The 25,885-nt window shown below is 44.2% G+C and overlaps 1 protein-coding gene and 1 long non-coding RNA gene across 2 annotated transcripts in view; one reads left to right on the top strand and one right to left on the bottom strand.

Annotated features, from left to right (window-relative positions):
- Positions 1-245: 245 nt before the first annotated feature.
- LOC132830835 (uncharacterized) lies at positions 246-24,477 on the top strand. Its single transcript, XR_009646444.1, has 3 exons — positions 246-343; positions 967-1,049; positions 24,357-24,477. It is a non-coding gene; the product is annotated as an uncharacterized LOC132830835 (long non-coding RNA).
- limd2 (LIM domain containing 2) overlaps positions 15,971-25,885 on the bottom strand; it is a 78,833-nt gene continuing 68,918 nt past the window's right edge. Inside the window, exon 4 of the mRNA XM_060848710.1 lies at positions 15,971-21,801. Within this exon, the coding sequence (XP_060704693.1) occupies positions 21,648-21,801 (154 nt within the window). The 3' untranslated portion in view covers positions 15,971-21,647. The remainder of the gene's footprint in view (positions 21,802-25,885) is intronic.

The raw sequence follows: 25,885 nt of genomic DNA, 5'->3' as shown, positions 1-25,885 counted from the left end.
CGCAGCGCGCCGGGGGCCGGCGACCACAGCCGGATGCGCCTGCGTAGAGTACCGGGCCCGGTCGCTGTGGCCGGATGCGCCTGCGTAGAGTACCGGGCCCGGAACCTCTGCCGGCTCCGCATGCGCAGAACCGGGACGGAGGGGTGCAGGCAGACGCATGCGCAGAACCGGGACCGAGGGGGCAGGCAGACGCATGCGCAGCGCGGGAAAGTGCAGACGTTAAGTGCCTTCATGGCGGAAGTGAGGAAATGGCTGAAATAAAATGGAGTGGTTTAAGGAGGAGAATAGAAGGGCTGAAAGGTTTAGGAGCGCGTTGCGGTGGGAGATGTCGATATGAGCAGAGGTAAGGTCCTGAATGAAGAGTGTGAGGAGAGTGAGTGGTGCTCCAGCAGCAGGTCAGCCCCTGGGGGTGGGGGGTAGCCATGGAAACCACTTTCTGATCCACACTGTCAGTCAGAGCTCTGTGGTCATCATGCCTCAGGTTGTCCTAGATATTCAGTGTCTAGAGGCGGCACTGTCTTGTTAGACTTAGTGCTACTCATGTGTCCCATGATTTGGAGGTGCTGGTGTTGGACTGGGGTGTATAAAGTTAAACAAAGTTTAAAAAAAACCTGGTGTCATGTGTCCCATACATTTTTAGCTTGAATAATGCTCTCAGTATGTCTGAAAATTCTTCATTCTGTGGAATATAGGTAAATTAATGTTACTTCTGCAGTTATGATTGCTTATATAAAGTAAATGAACTCACAGCAGTGTGTAATTGTTTCAGCCAAGAGCTGAGTTAACAAGAATGGGAACGATGTGGAGGAAATGCATAATTTTTTTGTATTAGGTAAAAATGTATGTAAGAAAGAAATGGGACTGCAAAACAATATTAGAAATAGTAGAAACACTAGATAAAATGCTGTGAAGAGAGGCAGTTAAACTAGATATGCCTGTATAAACATCAATTTCCCACTTTTACAGAAACACAGGAATAAACCCCAATTAAAAGAGTCTTAATGATAAGATGCTGAGAGGGATGGCACAGATGGAAGGAGTAGATAATGGTAAGCAAAGAATGGGATGAGGTCAAACAGCCTTGTGAGGCCAGAAATAAGCATTTTGTCACAGACAAGGCCGGATAAGGCAAGAGATAAATCAGGAATAATGGGTACCGGTCTTGGGGAAGTGGAGGATGTAACTGGGGGAAACAATGAAATTTTTTTTAAAATGTAGGAACCAAATTATATAAATATCGAGTATTTGTTGAATTCAGTGTGTTTTGTCCCTGCCTTGTGGACATCACACCCACTTGCAAGTGTGAAATAAATACACTACTGATTTAGATCTTGTCTCAGACTGAAATTATTGAAGTGAGTGAGCTTTGTTTCTCACAATTCCTACTGACATGCATTATACTGGAGGAGTCCAGCAATCTGATATTGTTTCCCTTCTGCTGTTCTTCAACTCTTGATCATTTCTCTGCTTTGCTTGTGTTAAGAGTGGTAAGGCTTTTACATCTTCTTGTGTGTAAAAATTCTGACCATATTTATTTCTCATTCCAAAAACCATGCTTCATCATAGAGTCCATACAGTGTGGAAACAGGCCATTTGGCCCAACAGGTTTGCATGAACCCTCTGAAGAGGATCCCACCCAGGCTTTATCCCTATAACCTGACGTTCCGCCAAGCCTGGACATTATGGACAATTCAGCATTGCCAATCTGCCTAACTTGCACAGTCTTTGGACTGTGTGAGGAAGCCTATGCAGACACAAGGAGAATGTTCGAACTGCATGCAAACTTATTGGGGGGCGCAATACCAGGTGAAGACCTAGGTCAACACTGCACTGCCCAATTCTACCTCTTACTCAAAATCCACAAACCTGACTGCCCCTGTTAACCTATTGTCTCTGCCAGTACTAATACGATTGGCTGAACTGGTCCTCACCCTCCACAATTTCTCCTTCAAATCCTCCCACTAGCATCAGACCAGAGGGGCAGTCATGGGCACCCACAGCTATGCTTGCCTCTCCATAGGGTATGTGGAACAGTCCATCTTCCACAGTTAGACCAGCACCACCTCCACCTTTTCCTCTGCAACCTTGACTGTATTGGCACCACCTCATGCTCCCATGAGGAGTTGAATGGTTCACCACTTCCGCTGCCATGGATCCCATAGTTACCAGCTCTGCATTCTTCCTACCCCCACCTTCCTGACACCCAGGTTGTGTATCACTTCCACAAGTGACGTCACCCTTGGTCTCTCTACTATCACGTTCACTCCAGCTACAGTCTGCACCCCAGCTCCTAGCTCCCAGCCCTACAGTATTTTCACCGTTCTCCCCCAAAGACCGCGACTACCTCACTGAGAATGAATGATCAGTACCAGCAAAGACCTTACCTTCATTACCCTCCACTCCCACATCAACGAATTTGACACGTGTTGCAACATCGAACATTTCTTGCTGCTCCTCTGGGCTTGCGTTTCCCAACAAGACTCCCACCTACCATCCAAGGATTGTTTCTCCTGCCTCCAACACACCCTAGCCACCTGGACACCCCGTGCTGGTCTGTCACCCACCCTCATCTCTTTATTTCCAACTGCTGCCAGGACATTGACGACCTCAACCTGTCCACCCCCCCTCATCCATCCCAACCTCTCATGCTTGCAATACGCAGCCCTCCCCTCCCTCCGCTCCAACCCCAACCTCACCATCAAACCGGCAGACAAAGGGGAGCACAGTAGTAGTTTGGCACACTAACCTCTACACTGCTGAAGCCAGGTGCCAACTCACAGACACCACCTCCTACTGCCCCCTTGACCATGACCTTCCCTCCCATCACCAAACCATCATCTCCCAGATTGTACACAACCTCATCACCTCAGGGGATCTCTCAACCACAGCTTCTGACCTCATAGTTCAGGAACCTTGCACCACCCAGTTTTACCTCACACCCAAGAACCACAAGCCTGACTGCCCCAGCTAACTATCATCTTCACCTGCTCCTGCCCCACCGAACTGACCTTCACATACCTTGGTACTGCCCCGGTCCAGGAACCCCCCCACATACGTTTGGGGCACCACTCATTCATTTGGCTGAACTGGTTCTCCCTTTCAATTTCTCCTTTGAATCCTCTTACTTCCACTCTAAAGGGGTAGCCATGGGCATCCACATGGGCCCCAGCTATGACTGTCTCTTCGTTGGTATGTGAAACAGTCCATCTTCCACAGCTACACTGGCACCTTTTCCTCTGCTACATCTATGACTGTATCAGCGCCACCTTGTGCTTCAACGAGGAGTTTGAACAGTTCATCAATTTCACCAACATGTTTCACCACAATTTTAAGTTCACCTGCACCATCTCAGACACCTCCCTTCCCTTCCTGTTTTGAGTCTAACTGACCCTTTGTCAAAGCCCTAGTACCTGTAATCCTAGAGGCTGCATGCAGGGTGGAATTTGAGTTGAAATCCATGTGGAGTAAGTCAGAGGTGAAGACGGTCACTGAGGAAGGAGATATGGCTGTGGAGTTTCAAATCTTGTGTATGTATGCAATTGTGTGCGTCAGAAGGTGAGCATGCATGTTTCTGCAGAATATACATGTTTATGTAACCTTTTGTAGCATATACAGGTGCAAGTTAATGCAACCTGCATATCTGTATATGGTCTACCTCCATGTAAGTATGTGCGTACTTTTCCAAATGTGTGCTGAGGATGTATAGCTGAGCAGTGGGTATGTGTAAGTGTGCATTATCGGTGCATGAACAACAACTGTAGTTAAGATTGGGACTGGGTTGCTTTTAACTGAGCGTTGTAGTGTGTGAGGGCAATCAAGTATCCCTCTCCGGATGTCTGAGCGCTCTTGTAGTGCAGAGACATCCTTGGTTACTGACATAGCTGCTTGAATTAGATCATAACTGACATCAGCAGTTAACTCCACTAAAGCGACCTCACGGATTTCATGCCAAGATCTCCAACCCAAGCAAACTATTTTCAATCAATTCCCAGCAACGTATTGGGCTCACTCAACAATACTTTCAGTCAAAATCCCAACATCAGCTTGTAAACATCTACATTAAACATAAAAATAGGATAAACATTGAAAATTGCAGGAGTAGTAGAAGGAAGCATGATGTATCTCTGTCATCAAGCTGAATTCTGTTACAAAATGGTCGGTCTGTCTTGACGTTTGCAAAACCCTTACCAGGAATCTCTTTATTAAATGGTGTAGTTATTGTGTGTCATCTTGCATGACATTTTGTCAGTGGTGAGTAAACAGTTATCAAAATGTAAACAGTTATACTGTGAAGGGGAATGTGGTTTTTCAAAGATTGAGCCATTGAGGTAATCGTGCTGCTCTAGAAACAGTGGGGTTGGGGTTTGAGGTTGTCAGGAGTGTCCTTTTTTTTTTTCAGTGGTCACAGCAGGAAAGGAATTTGAGTCAGGGCACATGCACCCAACTTTATAGCACTGTATATAGCACATATAGTACTGTAAAGGTACTTGTCATGTGTGGAAGAGATAACTGTTTATGCTATATTCACTGACCCAGGAATGGAGGAAATAAATTGGAGATTTGTTGTCTACCCTGGTGTCTCAAACAGGCTGTTGAATATATTTACTGTGATACAACTGAAGAAATATTGAGATCTCAGCATGATATCTGCATTGTGTCTGAAGTCTAGCCGATTGGGCTGAACATTTTCTCTGGTGACCTCTTTAGTCACTGCAGATTTAGGGCAATCTCATGACTCTACAACCCCCAAGAATAAATTGGAGATTTGCTGTCTACCCTGGTGTTTACCCACAGTCTTTTGCTAACTGTGTTCTCGGGGGAGAAGGACAGATCAGAATCCTTGCTGCTGTTCTCTATCCAGGGTTGTGGACAAGTTCCTGATCTCAGGCTGCAGCCTCTCCCACTCATTGCCATGGATTCTACATGGGTGACCTCTTTCAGGAACATGGTCAATCCCAGGTACATCAAATACAACAGACGATGTATGTGACGGTTGAAGTAAAGAAGCCATAACCACAAAATTGTATAAACCTGTTCTTCCAGCAGATTGAGTTTCCTGCCTGCTCACAGTTATATTACAGCAAACAGGCTGTGAAACATAAGCAGGCAAATCAGTAGGAGAGAAGAGCAGGTATCTCACCCCTCCTATCCCCACACCCAGTAAGTACAAGGGCAGCATATATAATAACATTGAAGACAACTGTCCATTTCAGCTTTGTTCTTGGAGTTCCATCAAGGACCACTGAGGGACTGAAAAATGTCCCATAGCCTCATTGACTGAGTCACGCTAACAGATATGTCTTGTTTTTGTATTGGGGTCACAGTTGCATTTAGGAGAGCCAATGACCATTATTTACTGCTGTCTAACATCCCTGTGGCATGGCTTTTGGGAAACAACCTTATCAGCTTTTCCTTAGTGGACTTTGTAACCTCATGAATAGTTAAGAATAGAATCATGGATCCAAGGTGAAGCTAGATAACTATTTGGGCAAGAAAGGAGCAGAATTTATTGACGTGGTAAGATGGGAGGAGGCTTGTGCTCAGCATGAACATAGGCATAGACCAGTTGGGCTGAATTGCCAGTTTCTGTGCTTTGAATCCTAAAACTTTATCAGTCTTTCCCCATTGATCATTGTCTAGTTTTGTCCTGGAGTGCTGTGGTGTTCCTCTGCTAGGGTGGTACAATGTCGCATACACAAAGATAGATTGCTATATGTTTTAAAGTGAGTCTTAGTAAATACCTTCTCTAACACAGAGAAAAGGAAAGCAGTGAAGGTGGACGGGGCGGGGGGAGAGACAAACGAAAATCCTGTCGAAGAGTAGTGCTTTTTCAGGGTAGGCATTCCTGGAAGAGAGGTGGCAGTGGGTTAAACACTGGGTAAAACCAAATTACTGCGGATGCTGGAATCTGAAACCAAACGAGAAACTGCTGGAAAATCTCACAGGTATGGCAGCATCGGTAAGGAGAGAAAAGAGCTGACGTTTCGAGTCTAACTGACCCTCTGACCCAGATGCTGCCAGACCTGCTGAGATTTTCCAGCATTTTCTCTTTCAGTTTCAGATTCCAGCATCCGCAATAATTTGCTTTTTTTTAACACTCATCCTCCCACCCTGCCACCTGTAAAAACGCTATCTCTTACTCCCAATTCCTCTACCTCCACTGCATCTGCTCCCAGAAGGACCAGTTCCACCATAGAACACACCAGATGGCTGTTGTCTTCAAAAACCGCAATTGCCCCTCCCACATGGTCGATGATGCCCTCCACTTCCTGCACCTCAGCCCTCGAACCCCACCCCTCCAACCGCAGCAAGGACAGAATCCCTGGTCCTCGCCTTCCACCCCACCAACCTCCAGATACAACACATCATCCTTCGCCATTTCTGCCACATACAAAACATCCCCCTCATCAGGGATATATTTCCCTCCCCATCCCTTTCAGCATTCCGTAAAGACCATTCCCTCCGTGACTCTCTTGTCAAGTCCACATCTCCCCACCATCACATCCTCCCCTCCCGGCACCTTCCCCTGCCACTGCAAGAATTGCAAAACCTGCGCCCACACCTCTCCCCTCAGCTCCATCCAAGGCCCCAAAGGAGCCTTCCACATCCATCAAAGTTTCATCTGCTCTTCCACTCTGTCCGTTTACTGTATGCTATTTACTGTATCTGTTTCTCCCGATGCATTCCCCTCAACGTTGGGTATTCGGGGTGCCTACTTACAGAACGCTTCTGAGAACATCGCCAGGTTACATACATGAAGCAACCCACCACCCCGTGGCCGAACACTTTAATACCCCTCCCACTCCACCAAGGACATGCACATCCTGGGCCTCCTCCATGGCCACTCTCTCACCACCCGACGCCTGGAGGAGGAACACCTTAACTTCCTCCTTGGGACCCTCCAACCCCAGGGCATCAATGTGGATTTCACCAGTTTCCTCATTTCCCCTCCCCCCACCTTATCCCAGTTCCAAACTTCCAACTCAGCACTGCCCACATGACCTGTTCCACCTACCTGCTCCACCATCCCCTCTGACTGACTTATCATCATTACCCCCACCTTCATCTACCTATTGCACTCCCAGCTACTGTCTCTACTCCTCCCAAGCCCCACCCCCTCCCATTTATCTTTCTACCCTCTTGGCTCCCAAGCCTCATTCCTGTTGAAGGGCTCATGCCCAAAATGTCGATTCTTCCACACCTCGGATGCTGCCTGACTGGCTGAGCTTTTCTCGACTGCACCTGCAGCCCTCACTTTCTCCTATTTATTTCAAACACACCCATTCCCACAGCTAGGTTGACTACACTTCCTCCCACATCTCTCCCCCCCCCCCCCCCCCACCCCCCCAATCGCTGTAAAATTGCGATCTCTTACTCCCAATTCCTACGTCTCCAATGTATCTGCTCCCAGGAGGAGCAATTCCATTCCAGGACATGCCAGGTGTCCTCACATTTCAAGGATTGCAATTTTCCCTCCCATGTGATCAACAATGCCCTCCAGTGCATCTCCTCCAGTTGCCACAACTCTGCCCTCTAATCTGACCCTTCCAACTGTAACTATAATATCACCCCCGTGCCCCAAAACCAGGTCCTCCCCATCCACTCCACTAATCTCCAGGTACAGCGCATTATCCTCTGACACTCTGACATTTCCACCACCTACAGACAGACCCTACCAGTAAGAATACATTTCCCTCCCTACCCCACAGATGATTCCCTCTGTGACTCCCTCATTAGATACATGCCCCTCCACTCCTGGCACCTTGCCCAGTTGCCACAGGTGGTGTAAAACCTGCACCCAAACCTCTCCCCTCACCTCCATCCAAGGCCCGACTGGAGCCTTCCACATTTGGCAGAGATCTTACTGCACATCTACCCACCTCATCTACTGTGTCCGTTGCTCTCTGTGATCTCCTCTACGCTGTTGAGACAGGACTCCAACTCGTGGAGTGTTTCAGGGAACACTTCTGGGACACCCGCACCAAACAACCCCATTGCCCTGTGGCCAACCACTTCAACTCGCTGTCACACTCCCTCATGGACATGCAAGTCCTGCGCCACCTCCACTGCCACATCAAAGCCACCCGTTTGGCTGAAGAAACAATGCCTCACCTTCCGCCTTGGGATCCTTCAACCGCATTGCATCAACATTGACTTCACCAAATCTCCCCACACCTTGTCCCAGATCCTACCCTCCAACTCGACTCTGCCATCTTGACCTGTCCCACCTGTCCATCTTCCTTCCCACCCATCCGCTCCACCCTCCCCACTGACCTAACATAATTATCCCCACCTACCTTCCACCCACTGCCAGCCCCACCCCCATCCCTCTATTTTCTCTCATTACCCCATCCCTCTCCACATTCTTTGGGTGACGCCCAAAATGTAGACTCTCCTGCTCCTTGAATGTTACCTGACCTGCTATGATTTTCCAGCACCACCCTGTTCAACTCTTGGAATGTTGAGTCAAATTTTAAAATTTATCAATGTCAAATTTGGAGGCGTAGCGAATGTTGAGATTTTGAATGGCCTGCAAAAGGACATTGGTAAGCAACCAGTGTGGTCAGAGAAGGGATAGGTGGAATTTAGGACAGAAAAATGAGGTGATGCATTTTAGCACAAAAAACAGTGACATGAAATATAGGCCTAATGGCACAATTCTAAAGAGTGTACAGGAATAGAAGGACCAGGGGAGTGTGCATCTTGATCTTTTAAAGGAAGCAAAACGTGGGATCTATCCAAAGGAAGGGAAGTTATGTTGAACCTTGATAAAGCTCTGATTGGGCCCCGATTAGAGTATTGTGTCCAACTATGGTCACCATGCTTCAAAAATGTTGGGGTCCTTGAAACGTTACAGATAAAGTTTACCACAATGACACTCGGGATGGTGGCTGCAGTTGGGGTTGTTCTCCTTCAATCAGAAGAGACCATGGGTGGAATTGATTCAGTTAGTTTAGATGAGATTGAGGGTGAAAACCTTCAATGAACTGAGTTCAAGGAATAGGAGCACAGATTTAAGATTTTGCGTAAGAAACACAGGCACTGTAACGAATAGCATTTTCTGCAATGAGGGGGTCCACTGCTCTTCATCATTTATATAAATGATTTGGATGCGAGCATAAGAGGTATAGTTAGTAAATTTGCTGATGACACCAAAATTGGAGGTGTAGTGGACAACAAAGAAGGTTACCTCAGATTACAACGGGATCTTGGTCAGATGGGCCAATGGGCTGAGAAGTAGCAGATGGAGTTTAATTTGGATAAATGCATTTTGGGAAAGCAAATCTTAGCAGGACCTTTTAAAGGTAAGGTCCTTGGGAGAGTTGCTGAACAAAGAGACCTTGGAGTGCAGCTTCATAGCTCCTTGAAAGTGGAGTCGCAGGTAGATAGGATCGTGAAAGACGGCGTTTGGTATGCTTTCCTTTATTGGTCAGAGTATTGAGTATAGGAGTTGCGAGGTCATGTTGCGGCTGTACAGGTCAACGGTTAGGCCACTGTTGGAATATTGCATGCAATTCTGGTCTCCTTGCTATCGGAAGGATGTTGTGAAACTTGAAAGGGTTCAGAAAAGATTTAAATGGATATTGCCAGGGTTGGAGGATTTGAGCTATAGAGAGAGGCTGAACAGGCTGGGGCTGTTTTCCCTGGAGCATCGGAGGCTTAGGGGTGACCTTTTATAGAGGTTTACAAAATTGAGGGGCATGGACAAGGTAAGTAGGCAAAGTCTTTTCCCTGGGATCAGGGAGTCCAGAACTAGAGGGCATAGGTTTAGGGTGAGAGGGGAAAGATATAAAAGAGACCTAAGGGGCAACCTTTCCACAGAGGGTGGTACGTGTATGGAATGAGCTGCCAGAGGATGTGGTGGAGGCTGGTACAATTGCAACATTTAAAAGGCATCTGGTTTTCAAAATCGGAAGCCATGCCAATGGGTGGTCTGGCTATGATACCCCACTTAATGGACGGATCCCCTTTTCCCTTCCGTTGGTCCCTGGAGGGCTTCTTACATTTAGGTATTTTTATCACGCCAGTATTTGATCAGCTGTATAGGGCTAATTTTGTACAATTAATGGAAAGGATAAGGCAGGACCTCCAGCGATGGAGAGACCTTCCGATTTCCTGGCTAGGGAGAATAGCACTAATTAAAATGAATGTTCTGCCCCGTCTCTTATATCCTATGAGAATGCTCCCGCTGATGCTGCCAAGGCTAGCCCTACGTAAATTATATGGCTGGTTGGGCTCCTTTATTTGGAACCATAGACGGCCCCTTATTAAGCTGAAGAAGCTACAGCTTCCACAGGCAAGGGGAGGACTGGACTTCCCAGACTTTAGGAATTATCAGTTAAGCTCCCTACTAAGTTACATAGCTGATTGGGTTTCATCTGATCCACAATCAATTTGGCTGGATATCGAAGCCTCCCAAGTAAAATACCCACTTATTAACCTTTTATTTTCAGATAAGAGGAAAATCATTACAGACCACTGTAAAAATTCCATAATATTAAACACAATTAAGGCCTGGAATATAATGCGGCAAAATGAGGGTAACTCACATAAAACATCCCCTCATGCACCAATAGTAGGCGCATGGGGATTCCAACCGGGGATTACAGATGCCACCTTTAAACTCTGGAGATCCAGGGGCATCTCATGCTTAGGGGACCTATTTAAAGATGGGATCCTGATGTCCTTTGAGCAGCTGCGTCTGAAATTCGGAATACCTAATGGGGATCTCTTTCGATACTTCCAAGTTCGAGATTATATACAGAGGAAGACTACATTAATAGATAGTCTTTATAAATCAGACAGAGAACGTAATGTCTTACGACCAGCGGGGGCATCCTCCGTTAGTACTATATACCATTTGCTACATGATGGAGTCTCAGGAGACATGGATGACCTGCTTAAAACATGGGAGCAGGACTTGGGGCTAGAAATCTCTGAGGATATGTGGAATGACATTTGGGAAAATGCTAGAAGAATTGCTATCTGTAACAGAACTCGGGCTATCCAACTAAAGATACTTCATAGGGCCCATATAGCTCCGGCTCGACTGGCAAAATTTAAGGCAGGAGCATCTCCAATGTGTCCCAAATGCAAAATAGAGGTGGGTACTCTTGCACATTGTCTGTGGACTTGTCAGAAAATCCGCAGATACTGGACTAAAGTGGCAAATACCCTGACAGAAATTTTAGGAACGGAAATTAGGGTGGACCCTGTATCTCTCCTTTTGGGCTTTTCGAACCTCTCATCTCTGGATATGCATGGGAAGAGACTATTTTCTATTCTCTCTTTCTGTGCAAGGAAAAATATTTTGGTGAACTGGGTGGCTGAGGGCCCCCCTGGACTTTCAAATTGGCACAGATTAATTATGGAATATATCCCCCTTGACCTCCTCACAAATATGGTGCACCGAAAGACTGAATTATTTTATAAAATATGGCAGCCCTTTTTGAATTATATAAATGCAGATATTTCAGCTATCCTAACAAGGGCTTTTATTTAGTGAAGATTTCAGACCGGGCTGTTCCGGGGCCCCTTGGGAGAGGAATCCTGCGCGAATACGGGTTTTATTATATTTGATGTTTATACATTCCGAGCATGTAAGAGACTTAGGTATACACTCTGGTTAGTTATAGGTTAGATTAGTAGAAAGTTGAGTTTTTTTTTCTTTTTTCGTTTTTTTTTCTCTTTTTGTTTTCTTTCTTTTTTCTTTGTTAAATTATGACAATTGTATATATGATTTAATTGTACATCAATGTTTGTATTTGAGAGTTTTGTTTATTTTTGTAAATTTGCAAAAATGTTAAATTTCAATAAAAATATCTATTAAAAAAAAGGCATCTGGATGGGTATATGAATAGGAAGGGTTTGGAGGGATATGGCCGGGTGCTGGCAGGTGGGACTAGATTGGGTTGGGATATCTGGTCGGCGTGGTCAGGTTGGACTGAGGGGTCTGTTTCCATGCTGTACATCTCTGACTCTCTGTTTGGTTGTTGAATGTGAAGTGCGTCATCTAGTGCAGGTCTAGTACAGTCCTTGTTGGTTTCCCCATTGTGTCATCTGTTTTGTTTGTCCAAGAGGTTGGCTAATGTCTCTCTGGCTAGAGGTTTGTCAATTGAAGAATTACAATTAAAGAATCAAGAATACTTGCAGAATTACATTTTACTCTCCTCAAAAACTGCATGAATCCATGTAAGATTCTGAAATTCCGTTTTTTAGATTAGAATCAGTCTGACCATTGTGGCACAGACAGCCTCACAGGGAGTTAACACCTTCAATACCTTATCTGGGCCAACAATGAGACCAGTTGACGTTCACTTGCGAATATAATTTTTTAAAAGTTTTGCGATTTACATGTGAAAGAACTGAAACCAACATGGTCATTCTAAAAGGTGAGAGACTTAACAAACAATTCGGGTCTTTTTCAATATATAATTTCAGTTACGTCACACTGGAAACTTTTGCTATAAATTTTGTGGCTTACAATCTTACTCTCCACAATCACCTGATGAACAAGCAGCGTTCCAAAAGCTAGTGATTCCAAATAAACCTGTTGGACTGTATCTTGGTGTTGTGTGAAATCATACAGTCAGAGATGTACAGCATGGAAACAGACCTTTGGTCCAACCCGTCCATGCCAACTAGATATCCCAACCCAATCTCGTCCCACCTGTCATCCCTCCAAACCCTTTCTATTCATATACCCATCCAAATGCCTTTTAAATGTGGCAATTGTACCAGCCTCCTCCATATCCTCTGGCAGCTCATTCCATACACGTACCACCCTCTGTGTGAAAAGGTTGCCCTTTAGGTCTCTTTTATATCTTTCCCCTCTCACCCTAAACCTATGATCCCCAATTCTGGACTCCCCCACCCCAGGAAAAAGACTTGGTCTATTTATCCTATGCATGCCCCTCACAATTTTGTAAACCTCTATAAGGTCACCCCTCAGCCTCCGACACTCCAGGGAAAACAGCCCCAGCCTATTCAGCCTCTTCCTGTAGCTCAAAGTTGTTAATTTTAAATCTAGATAGATACATTTTTGTTCAGCAGAGATATTAAAGAACAAATACGGAAACAACGCAAGCTTGAAGAACAATTTATTTTTGTTTGGGGACTCTGCAGCCTCTGGAGCTAATCATTGAGTTCAGTGAACAGATCAATAGGACACCTACGGGCTCACCCTTTTCTGGGCTCATAGCAAAGACTGAAACAAACAGCCCTAACACAAGCCCAAGCTCTGGATCAGATATGTGGATGACATTTTTGTTGTCATTAAGAGAACAGAAATTGAGAACAAAAGATGCCACAACATTACTCGAAGAGGAAAAGGGTATTCTTTTAAAAACAGAGACAATTCTGATCAAGTCATATTGCACTTGAAACATTGACTCTGTTTCTTGTTCCTCAGATCTGACTGGCCTACTGAATTTCTCCAGAATGTTGAATTTGTTTAAGGTATTCTTCTATTGTACCCATCAGTACTGTTTCCTTGCTAAACACCAGCAAGTAAAAATCAACTGGAAATTCATTTTATTAGCCATTGATTTTGTTTTTTGCTGACTGCAGTATTGGGCACTGCAAGATAATGAGAGACAGTGCTTCATAATTTATTTAACAGCGGTTTGCATTTGCAATACCCCTTTAGGGGAAAGAAAATCGCCAGGTGCTTCACAGATGGAGGTGGATGTGGACAATGAACACTAAACAAAGCAAGGAATGATTAAGTAGGATGACTGAAGGCTTGGCTTTAGAAATGGGATTCAAGAATGTTTTGAAATGAGAGGAAGCTAAAGAGACTTAAGAAGCAGACACCTATGTCTGATCAAAGTTTGGGAGAAGATTTGTAGCTCGGGTGCTCGTTGTGGTTCTGTTCGCCGAGCTGGGAATTTGTGTTGCAGACGTTTCGTCCCCTGTCTAGGTGACATCCTCAGTGCTTGGGAGCCTCCTGTGAAGCGCTTCTGTGATGTTTCCTCTGGTATTTATAGTGATTTGTATCTGCCGCTTCTGGTTGTCAGTTCCAGGACAAGCCAAACAGAGAACAACCAGGTAAATCCTGGAGGTATGGCACTCATCCACAGATTCAATCAATAAGCACGTACCAGTCACTGCAGCGGACAGCTGGAACTGACAACCGGAAGCGGCAGATACAAATCACTATAAATGCCGGAGGAAACATCACAGAAGCGCTTCACAGGAGGCTCCCAAGCACTGAGATGTCACCTAGACAGGGGACGAAACGTCTGCAACACAAACTCCCAGCTTGGCGAACACAACCACAACAACCTATGTCTGAATGCTGCATTCATTTTTGAAAATATTCTTTCATGGGATGTGGTGTTACTGGCTAAGCCATCCTTAATTACCACCACCTTGAACTGCTGCATGGAGAGTGAGAGCCTACAGCTTTTGCTGAGGGAGGTGCCAGGATTTTGCCCTGTGAAGGAAAAACAAGTTGGTTCTAAGTCAGGGTAGCAGTTGCAGTTGCTGTTCCCATGCAGTTGCTGCCGTTTGCCTTGATAGATGGTAGAGGTTGCAGGTTTGGAATGTGCTGTCAAAGGTGTATTGCTGCAGTGCATCTTGTAGATGGTACACGTTGCTACCATTGATGGTGAAGAGAGTGAATGTTGAAGGTGGTTGATGTGATTCCAGTTTAGTGGGCTTCCTTTTCCACATGATGTTGAGCTTTTCAAGTTTTGTTGGAGCTGCACTCACCCAGGCAAGGCACAGGTGTTCCATCAAACGCTTGTGTGTTCTACCTTAGATATGGTGGACAGGCTTTGGGAGGTTATGAATTAAGTTACTCAATATAAAATTGCCTCTTAGCCTCGTTATATAGATGGTCTAGTTCAGTTTCTTGTGAGTGAGAACTCCAAGGATTTTAATACTGGATGCTTCAGTAATGATTATGCAGTTGAATGTCAAAGGGAATGGTTGCATTCTCTTTGTTGGATATGGTCATTGTCAGGAATGTGTGTGGCATATATGCTATTTACCACTTATCAGCCCAAGCCTGAATACTGGCCAGTTCTTGCTACATGTTGACATAGATTACGTCAGCATTTGAGGAGTTGCAAATGATACTGAATGGTGTATAATCTCCACTTCTCACTTAGCAATGCCCATGCCCAGTGAATGAATAGGAGATTCCAAAAGTAGTATGCTATGGTGATGAAGATGCAGTTGTTCCATTCCGATAAGTGTAAGATGAACATTGTATGGACGTTTTTTCAGAAAGTGGATGAGAGTGAGGGCGAGGTGCTGGAAGATGATAATGTGACCAATCTTCATTGTTCTGGTGAAGCTAACGAAGCATCAGTTACATTTCACAGCCTTCAGGAGACAAAATTGGGCTGTTCAAAGTTGATGAGAGGATTTATGCAGGAAGCCATGGAAATGTTCAATATGCAACGTCTAGGCAACCTTGGGGCAGAAAAGAAGATTTTGAAATGCTGTCTTAACAAACAAGGGGGGGCGGGGGGGGCGCGGGGGGGGGCGGGGGGGGCGGGGCGGGGGCGGGGCGGGGGGGTGTCTGAGTGAGGTATTTTAAAATCATAGGATCCCTACAACGTGGAAGCAGACCATTCGGCCCAGTGAGTTCACACCAACCCTCCAAACAGCATCCCACCTGGATGCATCTCCCCATTCCTGTAACGCTGTATTTCCCATGGCTAATCCACAAAGCAGACACCTCATTGGATTGTGGGAAGAAACCGGAACACCCGGAGAAAACTCTCTCAGTCACCCAGATTGAATTGAACCCAGATCCCTGGTGCTGTGAGGAAGCAGTGCCAACCACTGTGCCACCATGCTACCAAAATGCTTTGGTAAAGTAGATGTACACATTGTGCAACCAAACGTTTGGACATTAATATTCAATAACATGGAATCAAAGAAACCAAGACAGCTATAGGGATGAAAGGAATTCATCCTTCCTCTTTTTTTTTAAAAGCATATTCGACATGCGGAGTTACACAATGTATATTTTAATGTCAAAAACTCTAACATTTGTAAAGCAGAAGTGAAATCACAGATTCAAAAGCAGCACTTTTAACAGTCATGATCAGAGATACAAACAGTAGAAAAGGTACAAACATACAATGTTCATAAGGCCTGTGCACCAAGGGATATCAGACATGTAACAGTAAGTTGTAAATGCAGTGACCAGACAGTGACAGCTCTCTGCAAGCATATTCAGTGAATGGCTTGTGGGGTGGAGAGTGGGTAATGAAACAATGAATTGTTTCGCAACTTCTAAACAGATCAAGTTTGAACAAAATAATTTCAGGTGGGGAGGGACAGATGTGTTAATCGACATATGGTCATACTTTGGTTATATCTTGAACTGCAAAACTTCCATTCATATTTACAAAAGCAAAATGCTCCAGATGGCAGAGGTCTATTTATTTTAAAATCAGTGTTATATTCCTTTCACAGTATACACAAAATGTACCCACAAATCCTCACTTTTGTAACAAGGGAGTTAATAGTAAATACAAGTAGATTGAAATGGCATATTAACACTCTATGTATCCTGAGTGCATTGAGCTTTTCATATTCAGCATGTACAATGAAGGGATTATTTCTTAAAATGTGTCATGGATAATGTCGCATCCGTTGCTTTTTAATTCTTTCTTTTAGGGAAATCTTTTTCCTGTCTGACCTTTTAGTGAAACATGAGATCCTAAAATTCATTTTGTTTTCTTTCCCCACTTTCCTCTTGTGAATTGGTCAACCCATAACGGGGTACAGTTCCACAGGTGTCAAAGCTTTAGCTCAGTGGGACTTCCTTCACGTAGATGGTACATTTTTGAAAGCTGTTTTGCCACCATTTTGAGCCCATGCCATCCTTGTCTGATATCCACTTTAACTTGGGATTGACTGGACATTGATCAGCAGGCAGGGGTTCTCCACCAATTTGGCAAACTCTGAGGCAGAGAGCTCCACCCACAGGCCAAGGTTCACGAATCATTAGCCAGTTTATCATGATCCCTTTTATTAAAAACATTAGTTTTTTAAAAAGGCCTAATATGTCCACAAATATGCTGTATCAGAGAGCTGTGCAAAGTATGGTTATTGTGTTAATATTTAATTTGTAAAACGTTTTAATTCCAACATTGATTAGATCCTGTGTAATTGGTTAACTGGAATCAAAGCTCCACACTTCTCAGTAAGATGATCTCACATGTCTAAGGGACAAGAATCACCAATATATTCAATGCATGCAACCATTACAAAACAGCACTTGAAATGTTTCACTTTGTGAAGACATCATACACCATCAGATCTTAAAATGCTGATCACAGATTTACACATGCAGTATAGACTTTCCTCAAAATAATGTCACATTTTAAAAATCTAATTTCTAGGTTGCACTAACCTTAAAAGCTTGCCATGTCAAGTTGATGGCAGTAGTTTGTTCATAGAACGATTGAAAGAGCAGAAATAAAGAAGCTGAGTGCTGTGGTGGGGAATCCAGAACAAGATGATATAATTTCAAAATTACAGTTCAGTCATTTAGGCATGAAGTGAGGGAGCATTTCTTCATCCAAAAAGACAATGGAATTGAATCAGAAATCTGCTAATGCTGGGGCCATTGAAGATTTCAAAACAGATCGATAAACATATGAAAGAATATTGAGGGATATGGAGAAAATGCAAGAATTGAAATTGCAATAAAAATTAGCAAGATGTGATTGCATGTCAGAACAGGGTAAAGGGATTGAAAGACCACATTTCCCCCTTTGTTTATTGTATAAGGAGAGGTTGCAGCTCAGAAGAGATGTATAGAACATAGGTGGTGGTTGGGGCAAGAGTATAAAAAGGTCACCAATTCCAGTAGTCAATCCTAGTTTAAAACATATGTCTTAGACTGTGGGACTACTATCATTTTACTATGGATGTGAAGTGGCTTTGGATACATACCGATTAAAAACAAAATTGCAGCAGAGCTAACCATTGAAGCTCCCAACAGACCGAAATCCCTTTCCAGGATAGGGATCCACAAAATGGATAGAATTTACCTCCAGAACATATTGCTTCAGTGATGCTGTCAGCCTATGGATTTCAAAGTATTTTCCCTTTTTCTTTATCGGACCTGGGTCTTCCTGGGAAAGCTGATGTTGCCCATCCCTGTGTGGCCTCACAGCAGCTCCCAGCTCGGCCAAAAACAAACAACACATTCAGAAGCTAAAGGGGGAGGAAACCGTTTATTGGTTGAACTAAGCAAGTGTGCAAATCTGATGGAATCAAAAGACAGACTGTGAAGTGGGCTAATGGGAAGCAGGGGCTGGGAGCCAGGAGACCAGCACTGCGGAGACACTGTGCTCTCCACCTTCTGCCTCTTCTGACAAAAGTACAAATGCAAGTTTAAGAATCCAGGTAAGGTAACAAAAAGGTAGGTGGTAGCAGCCTCAACAGGGTGTATGTGGAGATGTGTAAAACAGGTTCACACACTATTGTGGCATTGTGATTTGGCCTTGGATATTGGAGCAATACAATCAAAATAGACAGGAATGTGAGACAGCAATGAAGCTTACATGATTTGCAGTCTAAGCTTCCCGCTCAAAAAGCAGATGGCAGTCACTGTGGAATGAGATAATTGAACAGATTATTGTGAGCATAGAATTGTTCTGGGAGTGGTTTAAAAATATTTAGTGCTTTGGATTTTATACATTAGACTGACTCGAAATGGGGACAGAAAACAAAAATAACAGTGAGAGAATGTGCCTTGCCTGTGCCCCCACCCTCACTACTACTCTTGGCACCCTTGGGTATGTTTCTGTAACTTTCTCCATCTAAAGTCCTGGTGCTCCCAGAAATTGGTCCATGCCACTGAAATGCAGCACAGCCCATGCACGCATGCGCCTCAAATATCCAGACTTTTAAATGTCAGTGACATCACAGGACAGATTGCATTTGGAGATTATGGGCAAGGCAAATGTCAGTCCATTCGGAGTAGCACAGTGTCAGATATAGGTTATCTATCCGCTCCCTCATCTCAAGAGTGAAGGAAATGATGTGGATGTTCTGATAATTTTGGTGAATGCTGGAAGCAAACCAGAGGCATGTGATCATCCCTGAAATCCTTCCTGGTTATTACTCTGATTAGTACTAAATAATTTTAATACTTGATCAGAGAGTGAGTGATACAGGTATTCTTGGGTACTATGTTGGACTGGAAACAAAATATCAGTAGTGTGTAAAAGGCTGCTGAATCATTCAATGAAACCTGGAAACTATCTGTGATTAATGAACCGTAATATAAAATGCATAGGTATGTGCATATTAAACAATCAAGTACCAAAATATTATTCTCAACTTTTAACCCATTACTGAGGCACAGTTTCATTTGGGAAAAGAAAATTGCATTCTGTCTGAGGAGCTTGGGGCTGAGTGCACTTCTGAAGGTCAGAGATATCAGAATACAACAATAAACACATTGAATTCCCCACAATTAAATCACATGCATCATTTCTAGAAGTTAAGCCAGCTACTGAGAAAACAACAGAGCCGTCAAAAAACTGAAACAGTTATTGGGATGTCAGGGGTAGGGAGGTCATTGTCCATTTGAAGTTTGGGTCATAAACATGGTGGTTAAAAAGGTGTTTAGCATGCTTTCCTTCATTGCTCAGTTCTTTGTATATAGGAGTTGGGAAGTCGTATTGGTGAGGCTTGTTCTTGACTACCGTGTGCAGTTCTGGACGCCCTGCTATACAAAGGATATTAAGCTGGGGAAGGTTCGGAAGAGATTTATCAGGATGTTGGATAGGTATGGACGGTTTGAGTTATAAAGAAAGGCTTGGAATTTTTTTCACTGGAGAATAGGAGAATGAGAGGTATGCTGATAGAGGTTTATTAAATCACGAGGGCTATAGATAGGGTTAATGGTAGGTGTCTTTTCCCTAGGATGGGATATTTCAAGACCGGGGGCACATTTTTAAGGTGAGAGAAGAGAAATGTAGAGAAGACATGGGGGCAAACTTTTTACATAGAGGGTGGTTTGCATTTGGAATGAACTGCTTGAGGAAGTGGTGGATGAGGACTTAGTTTCTGCATTTAAAAGACATTTAGATAAGTACATGATTAGGAAAGGTTTGGAGAGAGATGGGCCAGGGGCAGGCAGGTGGGACTAGTTTAGTTTGGGAGTATGTTTGGCATGGACTGGTTGGACCAAAGTGTATGGCTCTATGACGTCCATATTCTGGATTAGTGGTGCTGGAAGAGCACAGCAGTTCAGGCAGCATCCAAGGAGCAGCGAAATCGACGTTTCGGGCAAAAGCCCTTCATCAGGAATCCATGTATGGGAAGGAGTTACTGACCAGCTCCGTGGAGGAAGCGTCACTGATCTCTTCCCTATGGTCTGATGCTACTCCCCACCATGTGAACTGGGGTCATTGGCCTCCTCCATTGGGGTTGGGGTTACTGATGTCCTTCATGAAGGCTGGGGTCAGTGACCTCCCTCCTCCAAATGTGACAGTGTTATTGACCCTCACTGTAAGGAGAAGGCACTGTTTCTTAACTGTTTTTCAGTGGATTCGTGTGTACTGAGCTCTGTAAGGGGATCTCTGCATTGTGTGTGTTGGGGGAGGAGAGCAAGTTGGGAATTGCATGCTCTCTCTAACCTGGGATCAGGAGTACAAGGGTAGGGGCCAGGCAGTTTGAATAATTTAGTTAATTTGATAAAATATATGACTGTACAGGTGGGTTACAGGGCCTATGGTACCAAACTGACACTATTTTCAGACCTCTATTTTGTGAAGGAACTGGGCAAAAGCAATCTGATTTGAAGGCCATCTTGTTGGGAGCACTGCCCTCTGGGTTATGAGGAAAATTTACATTGTAGCAAGCCGTGTGAGTGATCCACCAGGATTCCCATGGTGTTTACTGAAACCTTTGATTGCTAAAAGATACCTGTCACAGTGGACTTGTCGGTGGCAGTGCATTTTCACATTGTTTGCAAAAAAGCTCCGTTTTAATATCTGGCACAACCACTTCACTGTGACAAAACCACCCTGTTTTAAGAAGAAATATATTATTGAGAGTATATTGTGCAATTGCAAACTGATCCCACTAGGTGGGCTATCATTCCAAAGACATTAGCAATGTGTAGACAAGGGAAGAATTGCTGTGTGTAACGCAGGATTGTTAGGTGGTCATATACAGCCCAAAGTCCCAGTGTTAATCTGGCCTATAAAGTTCAGGCAACTCGATACTGCTTTTACTTTTGTCCCTTATTTCCAGTTTGAATTGTATGGCATGGAGATGGAGTAGGCTGTTCTTAGTTCTGTTGCCACATTGGTAGATAAATCCTAAATCAGAATGATGAGGTCTGATTTGACATCTAGAAGCAACATTTAAATCCAGTCAGCAAGATATTCTCTGGTTGGACTTTGTAACACCTGTGTATACTGTGTTTTCAAAGTTCTTCTAACCAGAGGAAATCCTAATGACCATTTTTACAATGTCGCTACACACAGTGACCACAGCAATCTTCCCCCATGTTAGCAATGGCCCCTAAATTACACACTAAAGCTGATTGAAGAAATGCAGCTGCTGTGTCCCCAATTAAAGAGAGACACTGTGTCAGTGCTTCACATTTTGCTCACTGCCAACCAGCTGCTCCTTCCCCAACAGTGGCATCATCTTTACTTGGAGTCAGTCTCCGCTGCCTTCTGCTTCCACAGTTCCTTGTGCTGCTTGCGGCCAAAGCCCTCGTCATAGTTTCCTTTGCTCTTGAACAGCTGTTGGAAATGAGGCTTGCAGTAAAACTCACCCTGCAGCGCTGCATAGCTTCCCAAACTGTAAGGAAACAAAGGAGAACCAGATATAAATCCCATAAGCTTCAGTCATCACTCAGGGATACACAGTTTAGGTATACCAAATAATTAAAGGATGGCTTTACTTCTGTCAGTCTGTTCACACACAAAGTATATTTTGCCATCGGCTGCTCTGTTAGAGTGAGATGGTTGATACTGAGTTTAACCTGGGGGTTATCATACCTCAGGAAAGGGATGAGGTTTTGAAGGCAGGGCCTTCGTGATCATCTCAGTTGTTACAGGAATTAAACCTGTTGGTATCGCCTTGCCCCTCAAACTGAACTAACTGATGCAGTGAGAGGAATTTTATACATCATATGCGCATACAGCGACATCATGCACAGGGTCAAGGCTGATGGTTCTGTGTTTTCACTTTGCTTTGTTCATAACTGTTAACAAAGACCTTTTTTACTGCCTTTGGCTGCTGTCTTTGTCCTGTACTGGGCAGTGGACATTGGGATAGTCCAGGTCCCTTGTCTTCACACATCCTTCCATGATAGGACATTGTATGGTGGGTTTCATGTATTATAACCATGATTAAGAGGAATCTACATCTAAATTCTGGTTTCTGTTTGGCCAACCTGGCAAGACACACTAAAGACATACATACATACCTCTTAGCAGACATATACTTGACTAAATTCTGGATGTACACAGCCAAGGGTCACAGGAGCTCCTGCTAAAAGTAAGCAGCTAACTGAATGGTGAGGAAGCCACAGAGTTTAAAATGTGTTCCCACCAGCTAGATAAGGGCTCTTACTGAAGTCTCGAGAATGTGGTGCTGGAAAAACACAGTAGGTCAGACAGCATCCGAGAAGCAGGAAAATCGATGTTTCGAGCAAAAGCCCTTCAGGAATCCTTTTCCAGCACCAAACTCTTGACTCTAATTTCCAGCATCTGCAGTACTCACTTTTGCCCTCTTACTGAAGTCTGGTAATTACTGGCATGTCCCTTCTTGCAGCTGGGGATAGTGAATTTGTTTGTTTTTTGTTGTTCGTGGGATGTGAGCTACATTCTCTCTAACTATTCCTGCCACTGTATAACCTCCCAAAGTCCACAAGCAATAACTGCTTCTAGAACTTGGGCCTCTGTGTGCAGATCCTCTGAGTGGTTATATGGCTTAGAGGGAACATTGGATGTCACTCATTAGTCTCAATTATAGCCATCCCTTTTTCAGAGTCAGCCACTGTCACTCTAGAGTTAAATGTCTGCCAGGGAAGGACGGCAGATTTTCTAGTTTCCACAATTGTGGTTACATGGTCACCATTGGCCTAACTTTTTTTAAAATTCTAAACGCTTTGGTTAATCAATTCAAATTTCACTATCAATTAAGGTAAAAATTTGAACTTATGTCCCCAAGCATTATCCTGAAGTTCTGGATTACTAGCCTAAGACATTGCCACAAAAACACCACCTCCCCAAGAGAACTAAGAGGTGAACAGTTAAACTTATTTGAACAAGAAACATACCAAGGATTAAAAAGATTCAACTGCTGAGCGTTTAAACTGTCTCAAGTTTGAATATTTGAAGTATTTATTAATTCACATATCACCTTTTCCATTCTGAAAGATGCCAAATCATTAATTCAAAGATCATTTTTCAACACATTCATTAATAATCAGCAAGCACCCTGTAACCTGTTGATGTGAGTACACCCGCACCAACCAACCCAACCGCCCCGTGGCTGAACACTTTAACTCCCCCTCCCACTCCGCCAAGGACATGCAGGTCCTTGGCCGTCAGACCATGGCAACACGATGCCTGGAGGAAGAGCGCCTCATCTTCCGCCTAAGAACCCTCCAACCACAAGGAATGAATGCAGATTTCTCCAGCTTCCTCATTTCCCCTCCCCCCACCTTTTCTCAGTCCCAACCCTCTGACTCAGCACCGCCTTCTTCACCTGCAATCACCTTCCTGACCTCTCTTTCCCCCCCCCACCACAACTCCTCTCCAGCCTGTCACCCTCACCTTAACTTCCTTCCACCTATTGCATTCCCAACGCCCTCCCCTAAGTCCCTCCTCCCTACCTTTTATCTTAGCCTGCTTGGCACACCCTCCTCATTCCTGAAGAAGGGCTTATACCCGAAACGTCGATTCTGCTGCTCCTATGATGCTGCCTGACATGTGCTTTTCCAGCAACACATTTTTCAGCTCTGATCTCCAGCATCTGCAGTCCTCACTTTCTCCAATGTGAGTCATTAGCATGAAGTGGAGTCGCCTCAGGCGACTCTGTGTGGAGTTTGCACATTCTCCCCGTGTCTGCGTGGGTTTTCTCCGGGTGCTCCGGTTTCCTCCCACAGTCCAAAGGTTAGGTGAATTGGCCATGCTAAATTGCCCATAGTGTTAGGTGAAGGAGTAAATGTAGGAGTATGGGTCTGGGTGGTATACGCTTCGGCGGGTCGGTGTGGACTTGTTGGGCTGAAGGGCCTGTTTCCACACTGTAAGTAATCTAATCTAATCTAAACCAGTACAAGAACTGGAGCCTGTGACTACTTTTTATAATGGCTGTTATCTAATTTTTCTCTTTTTTTGTTGCAGACTAGAAGTTACATACTTTTGGACAAAGTCTAGGAATTCACTTTCCAGTTAGAGGTTTATTTCAATGAACCACAAATGATGAAAGCTTCCTCCCCTCTTCCTGACTCTTAATATTGTAATATTCTTTATGGCAAAGCAAATAACCAAACAATCAAATTAAATCAAAGAAAGTCGGATCAGCTGTTGAAGTGGAATTTTTTTTTGCTGAAACAAATAATCAAATTGAATCAAATTAAACAAAAGGAAAGTAGAGACAGAAACAGAAATTGCTGGAAAAGCTCTTTAGGTCTGGTAGCATTTGGGGAGAGAGAAAAATCAGTTAACGTTAACGTTTCGGGTCCAGTAACCTTTCCTCAGAACTGTGGAATTGCCTAGCAGTTAACTGAGATTTGAGTTTGTCACAAATTTATAAACTGAATTATATAAACCTGAATACTCTTTGCAAAAACAAAACAAAAAATGATTGAAAATAGCCCATTAGGAGGTCTATAACCCAAAAGAAAAATTGGGATCAAAATGTTGTTGGTGGGGAAATGATGCACCCCAGCTTTCCCAGGAGCCCTTCTAAGCAATGTGTTCAGGGATGCTATTACATCCCGCTAGAGCAGGTGGGATTTGAACACAGGTCTTCTAGCTTACAGGTAGGGACATCACCACTGCACCACAGGAGCCTTTCTCCCTGATTCAGATAGATACATTTGTCCAATCAATCTGTTCAGAGATGTTGTACAACATGTCTGGAATAGGTGGCACTTTTAACCCAGCCCGCCTAGCTCAGAGACAGGGACTCTACCACTGCACCACAGAACGTCTTATGATTCTGACACAATGAATTAATTAGTTCACAATATCTGTTTGCCTTGTTATTCTTAACTCTGATGTGTTCAACATCATATTAACAGAATTAGATACTAACAGTTTCTTAAACTAATTGCGGCTTGCTGGCATCAGAGAAACGCACGGTTGTGTGTTGCCCCCCGGTGTCAGGGTTTGTGATGTCCGGATTGTATTTTTGGGATTCTGGGGGGGAGCAGCCCCAAATCGTGGTCCACATAGGTAGGAAGAGAGTTGGGGATTTAAGGCAGAAATTCAGGGAGCTTGGTTAAAGCTTAGAGCTAGAACAGAGTTGTCTCTGCTTTGTTGCTTGTGCCACATGCTAGCGAGGTGAGGAATAGGGAGAGAGAGGGGTTGAACACATAGCTACAGGATGGTGCAGGAGGGAGGGTTTCAGATACTTGAATAATTGGGGCTCATTCTGGGCGAGGTGGGACCTCTAAAACAGGATGGTCTTCACCCGAACCAGAAGGGTACCAATATGCTGAAGGGGAAGTTTGCTAATGCTGTTCAGGACAGTTTAAACTAATTTAGCAGGGGAATATGAACTTAATTGTAGTTCCAGTGTCCAGGAGGTTGAGAGCAGTGAGGTCAGAAATAAGGTTTCAAGGTTGCAAGAGTGCACCGGTAAACAGGAAGGTGGTTAGAAGTATGTTTACTTCAACAGCAGGAGCATCTGGAATACGGTAGGTGAA

The sequence above is a fragment of the Hemiscyllium ocellatum genome, chromosome 32, assembly GCF_020745735.1.
Source record: "Hemiscyllium ocellatum isolate sHemOce1 chromosome 32, sHemOce1.pat.X.cur, whole genome shotgun sequence".
Taxonomy (NCBI): Eukaryota; Metazoa; Chordata; class Chondrichthyes; order Orectolobiformes; family Hemiscylliidae; genus Hemiscyllium; species Hemiscyllium ocellatum.
Note: the sequence above shows the minus strand (reverse complement) of the source record. Positions and strands in the feature narration are given on the sequence as shown.